At 45.5% G+C, this 22,085-nt stretch overlaps 1 protein-coding gene across 2 annotated transcripts in view; it reads right to left on the reverse strand.

The window, feature by feature from the left end:
• Positions 1 to 448: 448 nt before the first annotated feature.
• Positions 449 to 22,085, reverse strand: part of LOC120928870 — a 38,113-nt gene continuing 16,476 nt past the window's right edge. Inside the window, exons 3-5 of one of the 2 annotated variants that reach the window (XM_040339931.1) lie at positions 16,778 to 16,965; positions 8,540 to 8,710; positions 449 to 796 (exon numbers count right to left, since the gene is read on the reverse strand). In XM_040339931.1, coding sequence (XP_040195865.1) covers positions 660 to 796; positions 8,540 to 8,710; positions 16,778 to 16,965 — 496 coding nt within the window. In that variant the 3' untranslated portion in view covers positions 449 to 659. Of the gene's footprint in view, positions 797 to 8,521; positions 8,711 to 16,777; positions 16,966 to 22,085 lie in introns of both variants that reach the window. The other variant, XM_040339930.1, reaches the window with a different exon arrangement.

Raw genomic sequence — 22,085 nt, forward strand, 5'->3', positions numbered from 1 at the left:
CCTTTACATACCGTATAGCGAAAAAGATCAATGGCGCCAGTGGTTACTTGCTCAAGGAACCCCAATCAACCCTCAGAAGATCCTGTTTTTTTTTATCGCTGGTTACTGATTTCTCTCCCCTCCTCACACGCGGTGTCTGTGTGAGGAGGGGAGAGCCGGCAATGAGAGATGATCTCATATGTTTACATATGAGATCATCTCTCATTGGCCGCACAGATCGCGCTGTAAATAGCCGCTGCGATTGGCTATTTACCGCAATCTGTGTTTGGCTGTGTCCAAGGGACTCGGCCAGCACAGCAGTTCCCCGCTGCGCGCTCGGGAGCGCGCGCGGGGAACGAGCAAAGGGGCGGCCGTAAAAAGGCCTGTTAGAGATTGAGAGAAAGTCGTACGGCCGTCAGCTAGTGGTTAAAGGATGTAATTACAGAACGATGACCACAAAATGCTTTTAAACTTTTATTACATAAAACAAAAAATAGTACAAAAAACCTGTATAAAAAACTGGAAAACGTGTGCCGAGTTTGGACACAACGCACTATAATAAAACTTTGGCCCTTTATTGTTCAAGGGAGGGTTTATGGATACCACAGTGGGCAATGGCATACTATGCAGGACATATAACATCTACATCCAAAGGAAGATGCCCAGGGGACCCAGGAGATTCAGAAGGAAAACATGTGATTCACCCTCTCAATATCCCTCAAGACATCTTGGATACACTCCTGCAGCCGCAGGAGATTCTGCACTATAGCATCGAGAGTGTGCCTACACCACTGCAGATCCGGAGAGGGCTGCACACCTAGTGGAGAACAGAGCCAAGTGTTACTGGCACAGACACAAAACACACAGTTTCAAAGCAAATAGCGATGTGCAAATGAGAGGAGGATCATTGGACCAACCATTCTTAACCAGGGTTCCTTGGAACTCTAGGGTTCCTCTAGAGGTTGCCTGGAGTTCCTGGAGCTGTGGCTGACTTCCCAACTGGTGGTGCCTTAATAGTTTGGGGCTGATTGCCACTTGGCATGCCTGCTGCTATAAAGGTCAGTAAGGTCTTGTTTTAAAACCAGAAATCACTTTCTGATCTCAGCAAACCCCTACTAATAATTGCTTTGGCTATAGCTCACTGTACATTAGCATAATGGTCACTGGGTACAATGCTTCTCACATTTGTAGTCAGTGGCAAGAAAGCCCTCCCTTTAAATGGCTAAAAATATTATTGTCAAGGGGGGCACACTTGGTGTGGGGGCGCTTTCCTAAAGTGGGGGTATTTCTATAAGTGGGAGCACTTGTGACTCTGCACTTCAGCGAATGCACAAAGTAAAAGAACACAAGAAAATACAAAAAATAAATAAAAAACACAGGGCCAGATTCAGAAAAGAGATACGCCGGCGTATCTCCTGATACGCCGTTGTATCTCTGAGTCCGGCCGTCGTATCTATGCGCCTGATTCATAGAATCAGGTTACGCATAGATATGCCTAAGATCCGCCAGGTGTAAGTGTCTTACACCGTCGGATCTTAGGCTGCAATTCCAGGCCGGCCGCTAGGTTGCCTTTCGTTTTTTTTTACGCGACGAATATGCAAATGAGGATTTCTGCCGATTCAGAAACGAACGACCGCCCGGCGCATTTTTTTTACGTCGTTTGCGTTCACCTTTTTCCGTCGTAAAGTTACCCCTGCTATGTGAGGGGTATCCTATGTTAAGTATGGCCGTCGTTCCCGCGTCGAATTTTTTAATTTTACGTCGTTTGCGTAAGTCGATTCAGAAAAGGGCTGGACGTAAGTTACGCTCATGACGAAACCAATGACGTCCTTGCGACGTCATTTGGAGCAATGCACGCTGGGAAATTTGACGGACGGCGCATGTGCAGTTCGTTTGGCGAGGGTATGCACCTGATTTAAATTTTACACGCCTCCTACCCGCGGAATTTGAATTCCGCCGGGGGATTTACGATACAGCACTTGCCTCAAAAACTTGCGGCGGCGTAACGTAAATGAGATAGGTGAGCGGATCTTTAGATCCGCGTAACCTATCTGAATCTGGCCCACAGACTACAGGTGACCTTGTTTTCCTCTTCAGCTCTTTCTCCTTGTAACGTACTCTCTACCACTCCTTCTGACAGCTGTGTCCTCTATTCTTAAACTAACTCTCCTTCACCCCTCTTCTCTCCAACACCTACTAAGGAGCAATCGCCAATTGAACGCCAATAACAGGATGGCATCACTCCAACCACAACACCTATTATGCGCCCTGATCAACACTAGATCGGCAGTCAAGCACAGTTAGGAGATTCCCGACTTCATCACCCAACACAACATAGATTGCCTCTTTATCTTGGAAAGCTGGCTAACACCTGACTGTAACACCATCCTAGCAGAATTAGTGCCTGAGAACTATTGCATCCTAACCGAGCATAAAATATGGCAAAGAGGAGGAGGCCTAGCAGTGATCTACAAATCCCACCTCTCTCTCATCAAACAAACTCTACAGAACTCAGTACCTTTCATGGAAACACTCACCCTGCAACTCTAAACAACAGCCCAGGACACCGTCTATATACTGCTATGCTACAGACCACCGGGACCAAAGACCCACCTTCTCGCACCTTCTCACACCGGAAAAACTAAACACCTCATCCTACTCAGGGATTTTAACCTCTGGGCCAATTCCACCCAGGACCCCATTGCCACCGCCTGCATCGACTAACTGGAAAATTTGGGTCTGCAGCAACTGATAAATGCTCCCACGCATGTTTCGGGGAACACTCTTGACCTTATCTTCAAACAGAATATGGACATCAACACACTAGACAACTCGCCTTTACCATGGACAGACCACCACGCTATCAAATTTAAAATAACTACCAACACTAGTCTCCAAAAACCAACACATCCAATAACAACACATTGGACAAGATCACAGAATAAACTACACTCAGAACTCTTCAAAACCACACTTTCAAATAAAATAACAACGCTCAATCAAAACCATTCAGCGGAAGAAACCCTCAACCTCCCTAACAAAGCATTACTACAAAGAGCAGACATAGTCACTCCAAGACGCAGAGCACTCATCCGCGAAAACAACTCGGGCTGGTTCAATGATGCTCTTAAATTTCTGAAGCAAGAACGCAGACAAGCTGAAGGAGCCTGGAGGAGAAACGGAACAAAGGAAAACCACACAATCTACAAACTAGTTACCAAGAAATGCCACAAAGAAATCTTCAAAGCAAAGAAAGAACACTTCTCCAATACCATCGCAAAAGCCCTAACCCGCTCCGCGAACTTTTCAAACTAGTCGCGTAGTCTATGAACCCCACCTGTCTAGAGCCTCCAGTGAACGAAACACAAGAATTCTGCAATGAACTATCTGATTATTTTATTGACAAAATCGAAAACATTTGTGAAATAATTTTCCAGCCAAAGGAAAAAAAATACATCAATATAAATATTCCTCAATCAACGCCATTCACGCTGCTACCAATCACCATCGACACCACCAAAAGCATCATCAAAAATCTCAGAGACACTACAGCACCAAACGACATAATTTCTACAAAACGCTTGAAAGAATGTACCGAAATCGTGGCACCCACCATAACACATCTCATAAACCAATCATTCAAAGAAGGTATTGTTCCAATTTCTCTTAAGCAAGGCATAATCAAACCCCCTCCTAAGGAAACCAAACCTTGACCCCAAAGACCCAAATTGACGAAGACCGATAACAAGCCTTAGTATCGTCTCCAAAATCATGGTAAAAGCAGTAGTACAACAGCTACAACTCCATCTGTACTCCAACAACCTCCTGGACCCACTACAATTGGGTTTCCGCCCAGGCCACGGGACAGAAACGGCACTTCTCAAAATATGGCATGGTGCTCTTCAAGCAGCAGACGAAGGAGAATCTTGTCTCCTGGTGCTGCTGGACCTAAGTGCAGCGTTCGACACAGTAGACCACAAAACTCTACTCACAGAAGTAGGTGGAGTCGCAGACTCAAATCTACCATGGTTCGCATTGTTCCTAGAAAATCGATCACAGACAGTGAAACTAGGAGCCTTCATGTCAGAAGCCTGCACCGTCACATGCGGAGTCCCTTAAGGATCACCCCTGTCGCCCGCACTCTTCAACATCTACCTCCGCCCACTCCTCACAATCATTAGCAAACAAAACCTGTCCTACCACTCCTACGTGGACGACACTCAACTTTATCTGCGTATCAATAAAGGAAAAAAGGAGTCGGGCTAAGATTAAAGTGCACTGTGCCTGATAAAGTAAACAAAATATACACAGCATTAGTGATAAATGCAATGACACAAATGAGAGTGCCTCAAGCACATAAACAATTAAGGATGAAAAAGAAAATAAAGTCCAAAACGGATGGGTGTGATGATAGTATTGACCCCAGTGTGAAGTTGATCCGCAAAACGGTACAGCAACAGTGATGACAAAGCACCTCCAACACGATCAAGCACTGACCCTTACCGGAAAGATAGATCTCAAAGAGATCAAAAACAGCATAAACACATGGGATCCTCGGATCAGTCAGCAAATTCGAGCAGATCTTCACCAGTAGATAAATCCTCAGGCAATGCCAATTTAAAAGGAATATGTAAAGAGAGGAGGAGGACTCGCATAGCATAAAAACCTTAAGGACGTTTATTTAAATAAAAAGATGTACACTTACATCAATGTAGATAGAATGGAGCGTTTAAAATAACAAGCCGGCCGGCTAACAGAACGTGCAGCCCGTATCTTCCGGGTCCGATCACGTGATGCGGTGACGTCAGAACGTTGCCTCCCAACGTTTCGTCTCGATGGGGACGTGGTCCCGTGCATTTGTCCAGCTAACCACATGCCCCCTGGATCCTGTTCCCTCGCAAATGCTACGTTCACCCCCTGGCTCTATTCTACACTCTAAAACAGTGGTCATCAACCCTGTCCTGCAGGGCCCACTAACAGGCCAGGTTTGCAAGATAACTGAAATACATCACAGCTGATCCTCAGTGATTGCAGTATTCTAGACTGCATCTCCCCAAGGTAATACATAAAACCTGGCCTGTTAGTGGGCCCTGCAGGACAGGGTTGATGACCACTGCTCTAAAACATGCACTAGTCAGCCCCATACTTAAAAAGCATTCACTGGACCCAACAAATCTTAACAACTTACGACCCCATCTCCTTTCTCCCCTTTTTATCCAAACTCCTTGAAAGTCTGGTCTACAACCAACTGAGCAACCACCTTGCTGAGAATAGCATTCTTGATCCCCTTCAGTCTGGAACACTCCACAGAAACTGCTCTCCTAAAACTAACAAACAATCTACTAACGTCCAAAACCAATGTACACTATTCTGTACTCCTACTCCTGGACCTTTCTGCTGCCTTTGATATGGTTGACGACCACCTTCTCCACAAATGGCTCCACGCCTTTGGTCTCCGTGACTGTACTCTTTGCTGGTTCTCTTACTACTTATCCAACCACACCTTTAGTGTTAGTTACAATTCTACTTCCTCCTCTCCTCTTCCTTTCTCTGTTGGGGTCCCCCAAGGTTCTGTTCTTGGGCCTCTTCTATTTTCAATTTACACCTCCTCCCTGGGTCAGCTGATAACCTCCCATGGCTTCCAATACCATCTCTACGCTGACGACATTCAAATCTATTTCTCTACCCCTCAGCTCACTCGCTCTGTCTCCTCACGTATCACTAATTTACTAACAGATATATCAGTCTGGATTTCACACCACTTCCTCAATCTATCCAAAAACCAAACTTATAATTTTTCCTCCACCATGTGCCTCTTGCCCTGATCTCCCCATCAAAATCGATGGCACAACTATAAGTCAATCCCTGCATGCCAAGGTCCTAGGTGTAGTCCTGGACTTTGAACTAAGCCCCACGTCCTATCACTGTCTAAATCTTGCTGCCGCAACCTCCGCAAAATCTCCAAAATACGCCCCATTCTAATCAATGACACAACAAAGCTCTTTATTCACTCCCTTGTCATCTCTCGCCTCGACTACTGCAACTCCCTCCTCATTGGCTTACCTCTACATAGTCTATCCTCCCTTCAATCCACCATGAATGCTGCTGCTAGACTCATCCACCTTACCAATCGCTCTGTGTCTACAACTCCTCTCTGTCAATCCCTCTACTGGGTTCCGCTCACCCAACAAATTAAATTCAAATTACTGACAACTACTTACAAAGCCATCCACAAATCTGCCCCCAGCTACATCACTGACCTAGTCTCAAAATACCGACCTAATAGTTCTCTTCGTTCCTCTCAAGACCTCCTACTCTCTAGCTGACTCATCACCTCCTCCCATGCTCGCCTCCAGGACTTTTCCAGAGCCTCTCCAATCCTATGGAACTCCTTACCCCAATCTGTCCGATTATCTCCTACTCTATTAGCTTTTAGACGATCCCTGAAAACCCTCCTCTTCAGAGAAGCCTATCCTACCCACACCTATAAACTGAATGTCTGTTTTCTTCAACAGCTCATCCCCCACAACTATTACCTTTTGTTTTACTTGACCCTTCCTTCTAGATTGTAAGCTCTAACGAGCAGGGCCCTCTGAATCCTCCTGTAATGAATTGTATTCTAACTGTACCGTCTGCTCTCATATTGTAAAGAGCTGTGCAAACTGTTGGCGCCATATAAATCATGTATAATAATAATATAATAATTGTTTCAGTGGCTACTTACCTGATGCCGCATACACACCATCACTTTATGTGATGAAAAAAAACGACATTTTCTGTGAAGTAAAAAACGACGTTTTTGAAACTTCAATTTTCAAAGACGAAGTTGCCTACACACCATCGTTTTTTCACAATGCTCTAGCAAAGCAAGGTTACGTTCTCACCACTTTTTTCCATTGAAGCTCGCTTCATAACTAGCTTCTGGGCATGCGCGGGTTTAAAAACGTTGTTTTAAACGTCGTTTTTTTGCCACACACGGTCAACTTTTGTGAAACAAAAAACGACGTTTTGAAAAACGACACATAAAATTGAAGCATGCTTCATTTTTTTTTTGTCGTTTTTCACAAGACATAAAACGACGTTTTCCCCCACACACGGTCATTTAAATTGAATAGCAGGGGTAACTATACGCCGAAAAAAGCCTTACAGAAACTAAGTAAAAAATGCGCCGGCCGGACGTACGTTCGTGGATCGCCATATCTAGCTAATTTGCATACTCGAGGCGGAAATCAATGGAAACGCCACCTAGCGGCCAGCGTAAATATGCAGTTAAGATACGACGGCGTAGGAGACTTACGCCGACCGTATCTTAGCAACATTTAAGCGTATCTCAGTTTGAGAATACGCTTAAAGTTGTGACGGCGGGGATGAGGATGGTTTTTAATATATTGTTTTTTATCTACCTCGTGGAGCCTATCACACTGGTTACCACTATGTGTTTTGATACCATGTAACAAACATGTGTATATAACCATGTATTCATGTTAAGTGTATATATTGACTGTGCATGTATGCATTTTGGCCAGGATTCACGTAGCACTTACGCCGACGTATCTTGAGATACGCCGCGTAAGTGTAACTATGCGCCGTCGTATCTGTGCGCCGTGCCCACAGAACTAGATACGCCTGAAAATAGGCTTCTTCCGACCGACGTAACTTTCCTACGTCGGCGTATCGTGGGCGCATATTTACGCTGGCCGCCTCATTGCACATTTGCAAATGAGGAAGATACGCCGATTCACAAACGTAGTTGCGCCCGGCGCATCATATACGCGGTTTGCGTAAGTCGTACATCCGTCGTAAAGTTATTCCCCATATAGGAGGCGCAACTCATGCAAAGGTATGGACCAGGGAACAGCCGTCGTATTTTACGTTGTTTACGTAGTAGTACGTGAATAGGGCTGGGCGTAGGTTACGTTCACGTCGTAGGCAGTGATTCGACGTATCTTAGGGAGTAGTTTCGACGTGATTCTGTGCATGCGCACTGGGTTGTGTCCACGGGACGGCGCATGCGCCGTATGTTCGGCCCATCATTTGCATGGGGTCACGCTTCATTTAAATGGTCACACCCACTTCCACCAACTTTGAACTAGGCTGGCTTACGCCTAAGAATTTACGTTACGCCGGCGCAACGTTGGGAGCATTTGCTTTGTGAATTCCATGCTTGCCTCTCTGCGTTGCGTCGGCATAGCGTAAAAGAGATACGCTACGGCGGCATATATATGCGCCGATGTATGTTAATCCGGGCCTATGTGTCTAATATACGGTACTCTTTATTAATAAATACTTTTATACTCAAATTGTATATTTTATGGTCCGTCATATGCCTCATTCAAAGTCCCGAACTGTCCCCCATGTAACCAATTTAGGGATGGAGACACGTCTTATGGGCCTCATATAAAGTCCCGCCCATTTGCACCCGTGCTCACAGGGATGTCAAACTGGGAGCAGCGGGCAAACACAGGTGCATACTTTAGTATGCCCACGTGAACGTGGTCATACAATGAAGGAAAGTGATTGGATGTTATAGACAGTTGCTTACACAAAATATGACCCGCACCTCTTCCAGGAGCCTCCCCATTGACATGGGGCCCAACATCATTCTGCACTACTTCCACCTCTTCCTCCACATCGGGCCCAGCATCATTCTGCCTTTCTTCCACCTCTTCCTCGCTGAGGTTTGTTGATAGGACTGGGTCCTCTGAATCCAGCAGGGAAGGAGCCTTCATCCCTGCAATATGGGGGAGATCACAGGTATGAGGGTAAAGGCAGAGACATCGAGGGGTTTGTAAACTGCAGTTTGACTGCAGACTCTAGGCTTACAATGTTGAGTTTGATGGCCAGCAGTCTGCATGTGGGTTTGATTTAGCATTGATTAGTGGGCAGTAAACACACAGATTCCAAGTTCAGCAGTAATAGTGCAGGGTTTGACAAATTTGCTTGGAATCTAGGAGCCAGCTAAAAAAGTTAGGGGCCAGAAAACGCACCCCGTCCCGACGAGCTTGCGCGCAGAAGCGAACACATACGTGAGCAGCGCCCGCATATGTAAACGGTGTTCAAACCACACATGTGAGGTATCGCCGCGATTGGTAGAGCGAGAGCAATAATTCTAGCCCTAGACCTCCTCTGTAACTCAAAACATGCAACCTGTAGATTTTTTTAAACGTCGCCTATGAAGATTTTAAAGGGTAAAAGTTTGTCGGCATTCCATGAGCGGACGCAATTTTGAAGCGTGACATGTTGGGTATGAATTTACTCGGCGTAACATTATCTTTCATAATATAAAAAAAAAATGGGGATAACTTTACTGTTGTCTTATTTTTTAATTAAAAAAAGTGTATTTTTTTCCCCAAAAAAGTGCGCTTGTAAGACCGCTGCGCAAATACGGCATGACAGAAAGTATTGCAACGATCGCCATTTTATTCTCTAGGGTGTTAGGATAAAAAATATATATCATGTTTGGGGGTTCTAATTAGAGGGAAGAAGATGGCAGTGAAAAATAGTGAAAAATGACATTAGAATTGCCGTTTAACTTGTAATGCTTAACTTGTAATACCAACGGCCACCACCAGATGGCGCCAGCTCACACAAGGAAGAGCTGGGGACTTCACAAGGCCGCAAAGCCGCGGCCTCAATTACCGGACATCACGGGCCCCCCGCGATCGAGCCTGGGGAAAAGGCGCTCTGCGGACTAGGCCGAAGCCGCGGCCTCACCTAAAACATCCTGCAGGATGTTTTAGGCGAGGCCGCGGCTTTGGCCTAGTCCGCGGAGCGCCGGTCCTATGGAACAAAATGTTTTCTTTTTTTTGCCCACCTTCCAAGCCAAGTCGCCAGGACGCTATTTCTAGTCGCCATGGCGACCAGGATTTGTCGAGCCCTGGTAATAGTGTACTGAAGATCAGTTTGGCAAATGAGACAGGTCCAGCGGGGACTGTGGACCCACATGATGCAATCTGGAAGATGCTGTCAGAGTCTGCCTTGGAGGAGAGGAATGTGGCCTGGCCGGTCCACATCAAAAGTGAAGGCTTCCTGATAGGTAGTGCTGTCCCTGCACCCCCGGAACCTTTTCCTGTCTCTAGTCCTGTCCCTGATAGACAGGGTTACATAGTTACATAGTAGGTGAGGTTGAAAAAAGACACAAGTCCATCAAGTCCAACCTATGTGTGAGATTTTATGTCAGTATTACATTGTATATCCCTGTATGTTGTGGTTGTTTAGGTGCCTATCTAACAGATTTTTTAAACTACCGTATTTATCGCGGTATAACGCGCTCCCGCGTATACCGCGCACCCCTAAAGTTGCCCCCGATATTCCTGTAAAAAAAAATGTTATATGATTTCATTACTTACCGTTTTGGTGTCTTCCCAGCGTCCATCGTCCGGTCCGGCGTCCGTCTGCGGCCTCGGTGGTGTCCTCCAGTCTCAAATCGAGTCCCCGCTTCCCACGCTCAGTTCGAACGCCAACATATACCGAGTGCAGTACACTCGGGTACATTCGGCAAGGCTCGGCGTCGCTCGCGCTCACGCTCTGTGATGTTTATGCGTGAGCACGAGCGAAGCCGAGCCTGGCCGAATGTACCCGAGTGTACTGCACTCGGTATATGTCGACGCAGGATTTCAAACTGAGCGCGGGAAGCGGCTATCGGCGTATATCGCGCACCCACGATTTTCCCATTATTTTAAGGGGAAAATAGTGCGTGATATACGCCGATAAATACGGTATCAATGCCCCCCGCTGAAACTACTGCCTGTGAAAGAGAATTCCACATCCTTGCCGTTCTAATGCCGCGTACACACGATCACTTTTTGTGATGAAATAAAATGACATTTTTAAAAATGTCATTTAAAATGATTGTGTGTGGGCAAAACATCGTTTTTTGTCTTCTGAAAAACGACCAAAAAAAAAATTCGAACATGCTTCAATTTTTTATGTCATTTTTTTAAATGTCATTTTTTGTGTCATAAAAAATGATCGTGTGGGGGCAAAAACGACGTTTTAAACCCGCACATGCCCAGAAGCAAGTTATGAGACGGGAGGTAAAACTACCATTCATAATGGAGTAAGCACATTCATCACGCTGTAACAGACAAAAAACAGGAATCGTCTTTTACTAACAAGTAACCAGCTAAAAGCAGCCTAGAGTGCCGTCGCTTTGTTCATCATTTTTCAAAAACGATGGTGTCATTTTTAATGACGAAGTTGGAAAAATGTAATTTTTTTCCATGATAAAAAATGACATTTTTTTTCAGCACAAAAAGTGATCGTGTGCACAGGGCATTACAGTAAAGAACCCTCTACAAGGTTTAACCACTTAACGCCCGCCTCACGACTATTTAAAATGGCACGGACAGGCAGAAGGACGAATATATACGTCCTTGCCTTTCCGCGGGTCGGGGGTCCGATCGGGACCCCCCCCGCTGCGTGCGGCAGGCGGATTCCCTCGGGGAGCGATCCGGGACGACGGCGCGGCTATTTGTTTATAGCCGCTCCGTCGCAATCGCTCCCCGGAGCTGAAGAACGGGGAGAGCCGTATGTAAACACGGCTTCCCCGTGCTTCACTGTGGCGGCTGCATCAATCGAGTGATCCCTTTATAGGGGAGACTCGATCGATGATGTCAGTCCTACAGCCACACCCCCCTACACTAGTAAACACACACTAGGTGAACCCTAACTCCTACAGCGCCCCCTTGTGGTTAACTCCCAAACTGCAACTGTCATTTTCACAATAAAGAATGCAATTTAAATGCATTTTTTGCTGTGAAAATGACAATGGTCCCAAAAATGTGTCAAAATTGTCCGAAGTGTCCGCCATAATGTCGCAGTCACGAAAAAAATCGCTGATCGCCGCCATTAGTAGTAAAAAAAATAAAAAAAATAAAAATGCAAAAAAACTATCCCGTATTTTGTAAATGCTATAAATTTTGCGCAAACATGGCTGATCGCCGCCATTAGTAGTAAAAAAAATAAAAAAAATAAAAATGCAAAAAAACTATCCCGTATTTTGTAAATGCTATAAATTTTGCGCAAACCAACCGATAAACGATTATTGCGATTTTTTTTACCAAAAATAGGTAGAAGAATACGTATCGGCCTAAACTGAGGAAATTTTTTTTTTTATATATGTTTTTGGGGGATACTTATTATAGCAAAAAGTAAAAAATATAGCATTTTTTTCAAAATTGTCGCTCTATTTTTGTTTATAGCGCAAAAAATAAAAAAAGCAGAGGTGATCAAATACCACCAAAAGAAAGCTCTATTTGTGGGGAAAAAAGGACGCCAATTTTGTTTGGGAGCCACGTCGCACGAGCGACGCAGTGCCGAATTGTAAAAACGCCTTTGGGCATTTAGCAGCATATTGGTCCGGGGCTTAAAGGAACACTAAAGGTTCGTTTTTTATTAGATCAATTGATTGCTGTAAGCTAGAGCATTTAAATATTACTTACCTCGTTTTTCCTTTTGACCTCCAAAATACAGTAATCCAGGTTTGAAAATGCCATTTCCTGTCTCTCCTCTTCTTGCTTTCCACCAGGATCTGAGCTGTTTTGTATGGTGGAAAGCAGAATGTGCTCACCCCCTCCCTATGACTACAGCCCTGCGTGAATATGCTCTCTTATCCCTCACAGGCATGGAGGCTAAACCTAATAGGAACTGTAGTTCCCATTAGGCAGTGATGTAGCAAGAATGAATGCGCACCGCAAACCAGGAAGTCAGTGAGAATAATGATTCAGGAGTGACAGAGGTGAATAAAACAGCTCGATTTCAACATGTATTAAACTAGTTCTAATGCAAAACATTACTTTTTACTTTATCAGCTACTGTCAGACTTTAATTTAAGAGGAAAATATTTTTGTCTTTACAACCCCTTTAACCACTTAAGGACCAGCCCATGTACATATACGTCCACAATATGGCACGTACAGGCACATGGGCGTATAGGTACGTCCTCGCCTATTAGCGGGTGGGGGGTCCGATCGGGACCCCCCCCCGCTACATGCGGAGGTCGGGTCCGCTCGGGGAGCGATCCGGGACCACGGCGCGGCTATTTGTTTATAGCCGCTCCGTCGCGATCGCTCCCCGGAGCTGAAGAACGAGGAGAGCCGTGTGTAAACACGGCTTCCCCGTCCTTCACTATGGCGGCGCATCGATCGCGTCATTCCCTTTATAGGGAAGACACGATCGATGACGTCATTCCTACAGCCACACCCCCAAACAGTTGTAAACACATACTAGGTGCACCCTAACTCCTACAGCGCCCCCTGTGGTTAACTCCCAAACTGCAACTGTCATTTTCACAATAAAGAATGCAATTTAAATGCATTTTTTGCTGTGAAAATGACAATGGTCCCAAAAATGTGTCAAAATTGTCCGAAGTGTCCGCCATAATGTCGCAGTCACGAAAAAAATTGCTGATCGCCGCCATTAGTAGTAAAAAAAAAATAAAAAATAAAAATGCAATAAAACTATCCCCTATTTTGTAAACACTATAAATTTTGCGCAAACCAATCGATAAACGCTTATTGCGATTTTTTTTACTAAAAATAGGTAGAAGAATACGTATCGGCCTAAACTGAGGAAAAAAAAATGTTTTTATATATGTTTTTGGGGGATATTTATTACAGCAAAAAGTAAAAAATATTGCTTTTTTTTCAAAATTGTCGCTCTATTTTTGTTTATAGCGCAAAAACTAAAAACCGCAGATGTGATCAAATACCACCAAAAGAAAGCTCTATTTGTGGGGAAAAAAGGACGCCAATTTTGTTTGGGAGCCACGTCGCACGACCGCGCAATTGTCTGTTAAAGCGACGCAGTCCCGAACTGTAAAAACCCCTTGGGTCTTTAGGCTGCATATTGGTCCGGGGCTTAAGTGGTTAAGTGGTTAAGGTTAAACCGCTTTTCTTCTAATTTTAGTGAATGGCCACGTGTCCCTTCCGCGGCAACGTTTTCTCCCTATTGTGGGGTCACCAGTACGGTATTTGTACATTGAAATCATATCACCTCTCAATCGTCTCTTCTCCAGAGAGAATAGGTTCAGCGCTCACAACCTTTCCTCATAACTAATCTCCTCCAGTCCCCTCCAGTGTAAGCTCCACTGGGTCAGAGACTGATGTGACTGGCTGAGTGTTCTCTGTACAATACAGCAGAGGGTGACCACATTTCCAAACTACCACTCAGGGACACCCTCCCTTCCCAAAAATCAGCTGGTGCTGTAACGAATCAAATCACAGTGATTGGACACAAGAGGCGGGATTTATGATTTCTCCAATCACAAGCAGGGGGCAGGGATTGTGCTCCCCCTGGCATTCCCGGCCAGGACAAGTACTGTCAGTGAGTAAAGCGGTGATGTGGAGGCAACGGCGGATCCAGGGGGGGGGCAACAGGGCAATTGCCCCCCCCGAGGCAATCATGTCACATTGGCTTTAAAAATTTTTTAAACTGCTTTGTGGCAACGGCGGATCCAGGGGGGGGGCAACATGGCAACATGGCAATTGCTCTCCCCCCCCGAGGCAATCATGTCACATTGGCTTTTAAACTGCTTTGCGGTGCCTGCAGCTCCCGCTGCCGAGTCTCTAACTCTCTCTCCCTCTCTCATCACCAGGGCTGGTAGGCTGCTTTGAGCTGTAGCTGACTGCAGCACTCCCCTCTCTCCTGCGTGTATGACACCGGGCATCTCTGGCTGTGTGTGAGAGCTGGGTCTGTGTTCGGCTGTGCTGCCTGTGCTAGACCTGCTCATGTGATAGTAGATGGAGATGGAACACTGATTGAATCAGTGTTTTGTCTATCACACAAGCCCGTCTAGGGTGGGACTTTGCTAGAGCCGAACACAGACCTACAGCTCCTGTTTGTTCCATGACACACGTCGGGAGAGGAGATACCTGCTGTGTGTGATCGAGGCAATGCCATGGTGAGTGCCATGCACAGTGTGGCTGCATTAATAGACAAAAGTGGGGCTGCATTCATATACAGAAGTGGGGCTGCATTCATAGACAAAAGTGGGGCTGCATTGATATACAAAAGTGGGTCTGCATTGATATACAAAAGTGGGTCTGCATTGATATACAAAAGTGGGACTGCATTAATATACAAAAGTGGGACTGAATTTATACACAAAGGTGGGGCTGCGTTCATATGCACAGTGAGGCTGCAATGGTGGGCACTGATGAGGCTGCATTGATCTCTTGTACCATGTGTTTAGTCTCTGACCATCCCTTGTACCATGCCTGCAGTCTCTGACCATCTCTTATACCACGTCTGCAGTCTCTGACCATCCCTTGTACCATGCCTGCAGTCTCTGACCATCTCTTATACCACGTCTGCAGTCTCTGACCATCCCTTGTACCATGCCTGCAGAGTCTGACCATCTCTTATACCACGTCTGCAGTCTCTGACCATCTCTTGTACCATGTCTGCAGTCTCTGACCATCTCTTGTACCATGTCTGCAGTCTCTGACCATCTCTTGTACCATGTCTGCATTCTCTGACTATCTCTTGTACCATGTCTGCAGTCTCTGACCATCTCTTGTACCATGTCTGCAGTCTCTGACCATCTCTTGTACCATGTCTGCAGTCTTTGACCATCTCTTGTACCATGTCTGCAGTCCCTGACAATCGTCTACAAACTATGGGATAGATTTATGGCATTTATATTTAAATATTTTTTACTAGTAATGGCGGCGATCATTGATTTTTTAGCGGTACTGCAACATTGCAGCGGACACATCGGACACCTAATAGAGTTCTGTAAGCAACACCTTATTTTCTGGCAGTGCCCCTCCCGAGACTAGACTCTGGATCCGCCCTTGTGTGGAGGTGTTTTTTGGGGGCATCATATTGGCCGGGGGTGGCTTTGTCAGTTTCATTCCGGGACACTGTATTGTCCTGGAATGAATGTGCCCGGGACAGACCTGCAAAATGCGGGACTGTCCCGGGCAATCCAGGACACATGGTCTCCCCTTACACAGCAGTATATGTCAGAGCTATATACATGTATAACTGTAGTGACTGGCTCAATGCTTTACAAAGCTATATAACTTAATGGGTCAGATTCACGTAGCGCAGCGGATCTATAGATCCGCTCGATCTACGTGAATTAAATCCGCTCCCGCAAGTTTAGGAGGCAAGTGGCTAATTCACAAACCACTTACCTCCAAACTTGCGACGGCGGATCCTAAATCCCCCGGCGGAATTATAATTCCGCGGCTAGGGGAGTGTACTATTTAAATCAGGCGCGTTCCCGCGCCGATTTAAATGCGCAGGCGCCGTCCGCGAAATTTCCCGGCGTGCATTGCTCCCACTGACGTCGCTAGGACGTCAGTGGTTTCGACGCTTACGTAAACGACGTCCGTATTCGAGAACGACTTACGCAAACAACGTTAAAAAATTCAAATTCGACGCGGGAACGCCGGCTATACTTAACATTGGCTGCGCCTAATAAAAGAAGGGGTAAGTATACGCCGGGAAAGCCGCTACGGAAACGTCGTAAGAAGACTGCGTCGGGTCCGCGTACGTTCGTGAATTTGAGTATCTCGCTGATTTACATATTATTTATCGTAAATCAGGGGGAACGCCCCCGGCGCCATTTTTAAATTGAAAAAAAGATCCGACAGTGTAACACATTGTAACACTGTCAGATCTTAGCCCTATCTATGCGTAACTGATTCTATGAATCAGGCGCATAGATAGGACCAGTGTAAGTCAGAGATACGACGGTGTATCTGTAGATAATACACCGTCGTATCTCTTTGTGAATCTGGCCCAATACCTGTATAATTGTTCATTACACTGTAAGCTCCGCACTCACCACTGCTGTCGGCCTCCCTCTTGCAGACTTTGGCCGGTTTTTGTGAAATTAGTATTTGCTCCAGCTCCTCATAGAATGGGAAATCCGAAGTAAGCGCAGAAGCTGGGCACAGACCGTCATCCACCATCCACTTGCGTTTCCAGAATTCTTCCTTCAGAAGCTGCCACTGTGCCTCCACCTGATGCTTGCTGAGGGGACAGAGAACAGAGATGTATTATTTCATACTGGGAGCACATGGCACAGATCAGCTCCATGTCTCCATTGCAGTCAAGACACCATCAACTGGGCACTCAAGTGCTGTTCCTGCTAAGCTGTTCAATACTAACTGACCTGCACATAAGTACATACAGTGGCCTGGATTCTCGTACGAGTTACGCCGGCGTATCTCCAGATACGCCGTTGTAACTCTGAGTCGAAGCCGTCGTATCTATGCGCCTCATTCTTAGAATCAGTTACGCATAGATTTGTATTAAATCCGACCGGCGTAAGTCTCTTACGCCGTCGTATCTTAACTGCATATTTACACTGCGACTGATTCATAGAATCAGTTACGCATAGATAGCCATAAGATCCGACAGGTGTAATTGTTTTACACTGTCGGATCTTAAGATGCAATACCGCGGCCACCGCTGGGGGGAGTTTGCGTCGTAAACCAGCGTCGGGTATGCAAATTAGGAGTTACAGCGATTCCCGACGGTTTTTCGCGTTCGCTACGTCACCGCTAGTCTAGTTTCCCGTCGCAAAGTAAGTCGTTTTTTTTGGTGCCTTAACTTTACACAGCAATCGTATTGCTGTATAAAGTATGGCGGTCGTTCCCGTGTCAAAATTTAAAAAATAACGTCGTTTGCGTAAGCCGTCCGGGAATACGGAATTACGCTACGCGCGTCGCCGTTCGAAAAAATGACGTCACTTCGCGCAAAGCACGGCGGGAGTTCGGAAATGGAGCATGCGCGGTAGGTCCGGCGCGGGAGCGCGCCTAATTTAAATGGCACACGCCCATTTAAATTGGCCCGCCTTGTGCCGGAGGCCGCCGGCGTAGGTTTTCATCGCAAGTGCTTGGTGAATCAGGCACTTGCGATGAAAAATTGCGGCGGTGTAACGTATCTATGATACGTTACGCCGCCGCACTTCTACCAGAATCTGGCCCCATGTCTCCATTGCAGTCAAGACACCATCAACTGGGCACTCAAGTGTTGTTCCTGCTAAGCTGTTCAATACTAACTGACCTGCACATAAGTGTCGTGAAAAAGTATTCATACCCCTTGAAACTTTCCACATTTTGTCATGTTACGACCAAAAAGGTAAATGTATTTTATTGGGATTTTATGTGATAGACCAACACAAAGTGACACATAATTGTGAAGTGGAAGGAAAATAATAAATGGCGTTCATATATTTTTTTACAAACAAAGTGTGGTGTGCATTTGTATTCAGCCCCCTTTACTGAGATTCCCCTAACTAAGAACTAGTGAAGCCAATTGCCTCCAGAAGTTACTTAATTAGTAAATAGAGTCCACCTGCGTGTAATTTAACCACTTCCCTACCAGCTATTGTCATATGACGGCAGCAGGAACCCTCTGACCCTCCGGGCTGCCGCCATATGACGTCCTCGGCTTCCTGGGCCTCTAGGGGGCGCGTGCCTGCCGCGTCACTCGGGAGTTGATGCACGTGCTCAGGGGCCGCGATGTCCGCCGGGCACCCGCGATTTCCTGTCACACAGATCCACGTCCTGTCAGGTGAACAGTGACCGATGGTGTGTTCCCAGTTCAGAGGAAAACCGATCGGTCTCCGCCCCTTGTGAGTCCCCCCCCATAGTTCGAATCACCCCCTAGGTAACACATTTAACCCCTTGATCGCCCCCTAGTGTTAACCCCTTCCCTGCCAGTGACATTTACATCGTAATCAGTGCATTCGTATAGCTCTGGTCGCTGTTTAAGTATCAATGGTCCCAAAATAGTGTCAAAAGTGTTCGATATGTCTGCCGCAATGTCGCAGTCAGATAAAAATCACAGATCGCCGCCATTACTAGTAAAAAAAAAAAAATGCCATAAACCTAACCCCTATTTTGTAGACGCTATAAGTTTTGCACAAACCAATCAATATACGCTTATTGCGTTTTTTTTCTATTTATTTTTTATAAAAAATATGTAGAAGAATACATATCGGCCTAAACTGAGAAATAATTTTTTTTATATATATATATATATATTTTGGGGGATATTTATTATAGCAAAAAGTTAAAAATATTGTTTTTTTCTCAAAATTGTCGCTCTTATTTTGTTTATAGCGCAAAAAATAAAAACCACCAAAAGAAAGCTCTATTTATGGGGAAAAAAAGACGCCAATTTTGTTTGGGTGCCACGTTGCAATTGTCAGTTAAAGCGACGCAGTGCCGTATTTCAAAAAGTGCTCTGGTCAGGAAAAGGGTAAATTCTTCTGGGGCTGAAGTGGTTAAAGAGGTTGTAAACCTCCATTGGTAATTTGTACCTATAGGTAAGCCTATAAAAAGGATTACCTATAGGTACTGGAAATATCTCCTAAACATGCGCCATTTAGGATGGGGGTGGGTCCATCAGAATCTTTGAATCATAACATAAGGAAAGGAACAAAATTATGGATTTATTCGTTATGTTATGATTCAGAGATTCTGATTGATCCACAATCTCCATCCAACCCAAACACAATATGGACCCTTTCATTCTGATCAGGTTTTCAATTAACTACTTCCGGACCCGCCAAAGTACATTTCATGACCAGGGAACAAAGGGACAGATTCACGAAGAATTGCGGCGGCGTAACGTATCGTAGATACGTTACACCGCCGCAAGTTTTCATCGCAAGTGCCTGATTCACCAAGCACTTGCGATGAAAACCTCCTCCGGCGCAAGGCGGGCCAATTTAAATGGGCGTGTGCCATTTAAATTAGGCGCGCTCCCGCGCCGGACCTACTGCGCATGCTCCGTTCCGTAATTCCTGTCGTGCTTTGCGCGCCGTGACGTAATTTTTTCAAACGGCGACGCGCGTAGCGTAATTCCGTATTCCCGGACGGCTTACGCAAACGACGTTATTTTTGAAATTTCGACGCGGGAACGACGGCCATACTTTATACAGCACATACGTGTGCTGTGTAAAGTTAAGGCACCCAAAACGACGACTAACTTTGCGACGGGAAACTAGACTAGCAGTGACGTAGCGAACGCGAAAATCCGTCGGGAATCGCCGTAACTCCTAATTTGCATACCCGACGCTGGTTTACGACGCAAACTCCCCCCAGCGGAGGCCGCGGTACTGCATCCTAAGATCCGACAGTGTAAAACAATTACACCTGTCGGATCTTCTGGCTATCTATGCCTAACTGATTCTATGAATCAGCCGCATAGATAGAACAAGAGATACGACGGCGTATCAGGAGATTATTCCAATTTAATTCCAATTAATACGATACTATTACATAATGATAATAAATAATAAATTTAGTTTCATTTATTTTTAATTAACTTTAGTAATTTTGGGATCTGTCAGGGCTGGTCATTTATGGGATCCAAATTAACCAATACAAGGTGTGTTTTATGAATATACATATACACACACACACACACCATTAATATCCTAATTTAATAATGCCTTCTAATTATTTTGCTGCAGGCGGAAAAAAAAAACCCTTCCGCTCCCTCCCCCCCTACCCACCACCGTGTCGGGCGTCACCCCCTACCTGGTGACCCTCTGTAGAGTTACACATGATCACTCAGCAATTCATTGGGACGCCTGTGTGGGAGCACCTTGAGGTTGGAACATCATCCGGGGAACCAGCTGGACCACCTTTGTTGCGACGAAGAAGCTTGACTTGGACTGTTCCATACTCTTCTATTTGGTAAAAACTATTTTCATATCTATTTTAACTTTTTCTCTTTTTTATTTTTATATGCATTTTTGTTTTTCTTCCCCCCTCCCCCCTCTTTTCCACAGGTGCCCATATACAGACGGGGCCAGGGCAGGGGGACAGTCGATAAAAATATATAACATTAATAAATAATTTTTGTAAATTTATTTTCAGTCACAACAAAAACCTCTGAAGAAGACCTTTAGGGTCGAAACGTGTTAGGATCTAATTTATATATGCTATGTTTATGATTATCAAGCTGTATATTAACCTGTTGTGTGCTGTAAAAAGTTATGGAATTTTTATGCTTTTGTAATACCGCAACTCATATCTTAAAGCGGAGGTTCACCCTAAAAAACAAGTTTCTACCATGCCATCCAGCATACTAGCGTGAGCTACAGTATGCCTTTATTTTTTATTTTTTGCGCCGTACTCACAGTTTAATCCATTAGTTTCATTTCAGACTATTCCTATGAAGAGGGGAACATGATTGACGGCCGGCTATGGCACGTCACGCTTCCCGAAAATAGCCGGAGTAGGACTCGGCTCTTCACGGCGCTATACGGCGCCTGCGCACACACTAGGAGCTGACTGCGCAGGCGCCCTGAAGAGACAAGTCCTATTTCGGCTATTTTCGGGAAGCGTGACGCGCCATAGCCGGCCGTCAATCATGTTCCCCTCTTCATAGGAACGCCCATTCCCCGCGGGGAGTATGAAACGTAACTAATGGATTAAACTGTGAGTGGTAGACAAAAAAAAAATGTTTCTTTTAGGGTGAACCCCCGCTTTAACTATACTCCCATCCCCCCTTTTGTATGTGTTATTCATAATAAACCTTTTTTACACATTGCATCCTAACTTATTATTTGAGCTGCCTAAAAACCCCATTGGGGAAAATTTCTCTGACGCCATTTTCGGGGTGAGCAGCAATTTCTCTCTATAAGACGTGTTTTGTCCCTTTTGCTCTTGTAAGAAGAACCCACACTTGCCAATACTCACCTTTGCTGTGCTCACCTTCAAGAGAGTCATTAATACAGTAGGTGTTTGTGATATTGTGTTTTTAGCATGACAGCATCGCGCTGATTCTCGGCGACATGGTGCCGAGATCTCGCACTCACTGGAATAGTGACAGCACATTCCAACGTGCGCGTCATAGAAGCGACGGGAGATCCGACTTGGATTCCCGCCAATTCTACACGTGTGCGGCGTTTGTTATGAATCCTGAGGGGGAAGTCCCCGCCAGATTTTAAATAAAAATTCGGCATGGGTTCCCCCCTCAGGAGCATACCGGGCCCTTAGGTCTGTTATGGGTTGTAAGGAGAGCCCCCCTACGCCGAAAAAACGGCGTAGGGGGTCCCCCTACAATCCATACCAGACCCGTATCCAAAGCACGCTACCCGGCCGGTCAGGAAAGGAGTGGGGACGAGC

Source organism: Rana temporaria, chromosome 2, assembly GCF_905171775.1.
Source record: "Rana temporaria chromosome 2, aRanTem1.1, whole genome shotgun sequence".
In the NCBI taxonomy this organism is placed as follows: Eukaryota; Metazoa; Chordata; class Amphibia; order Anura; family Ranidae; genus Rana; species Rana temporaria.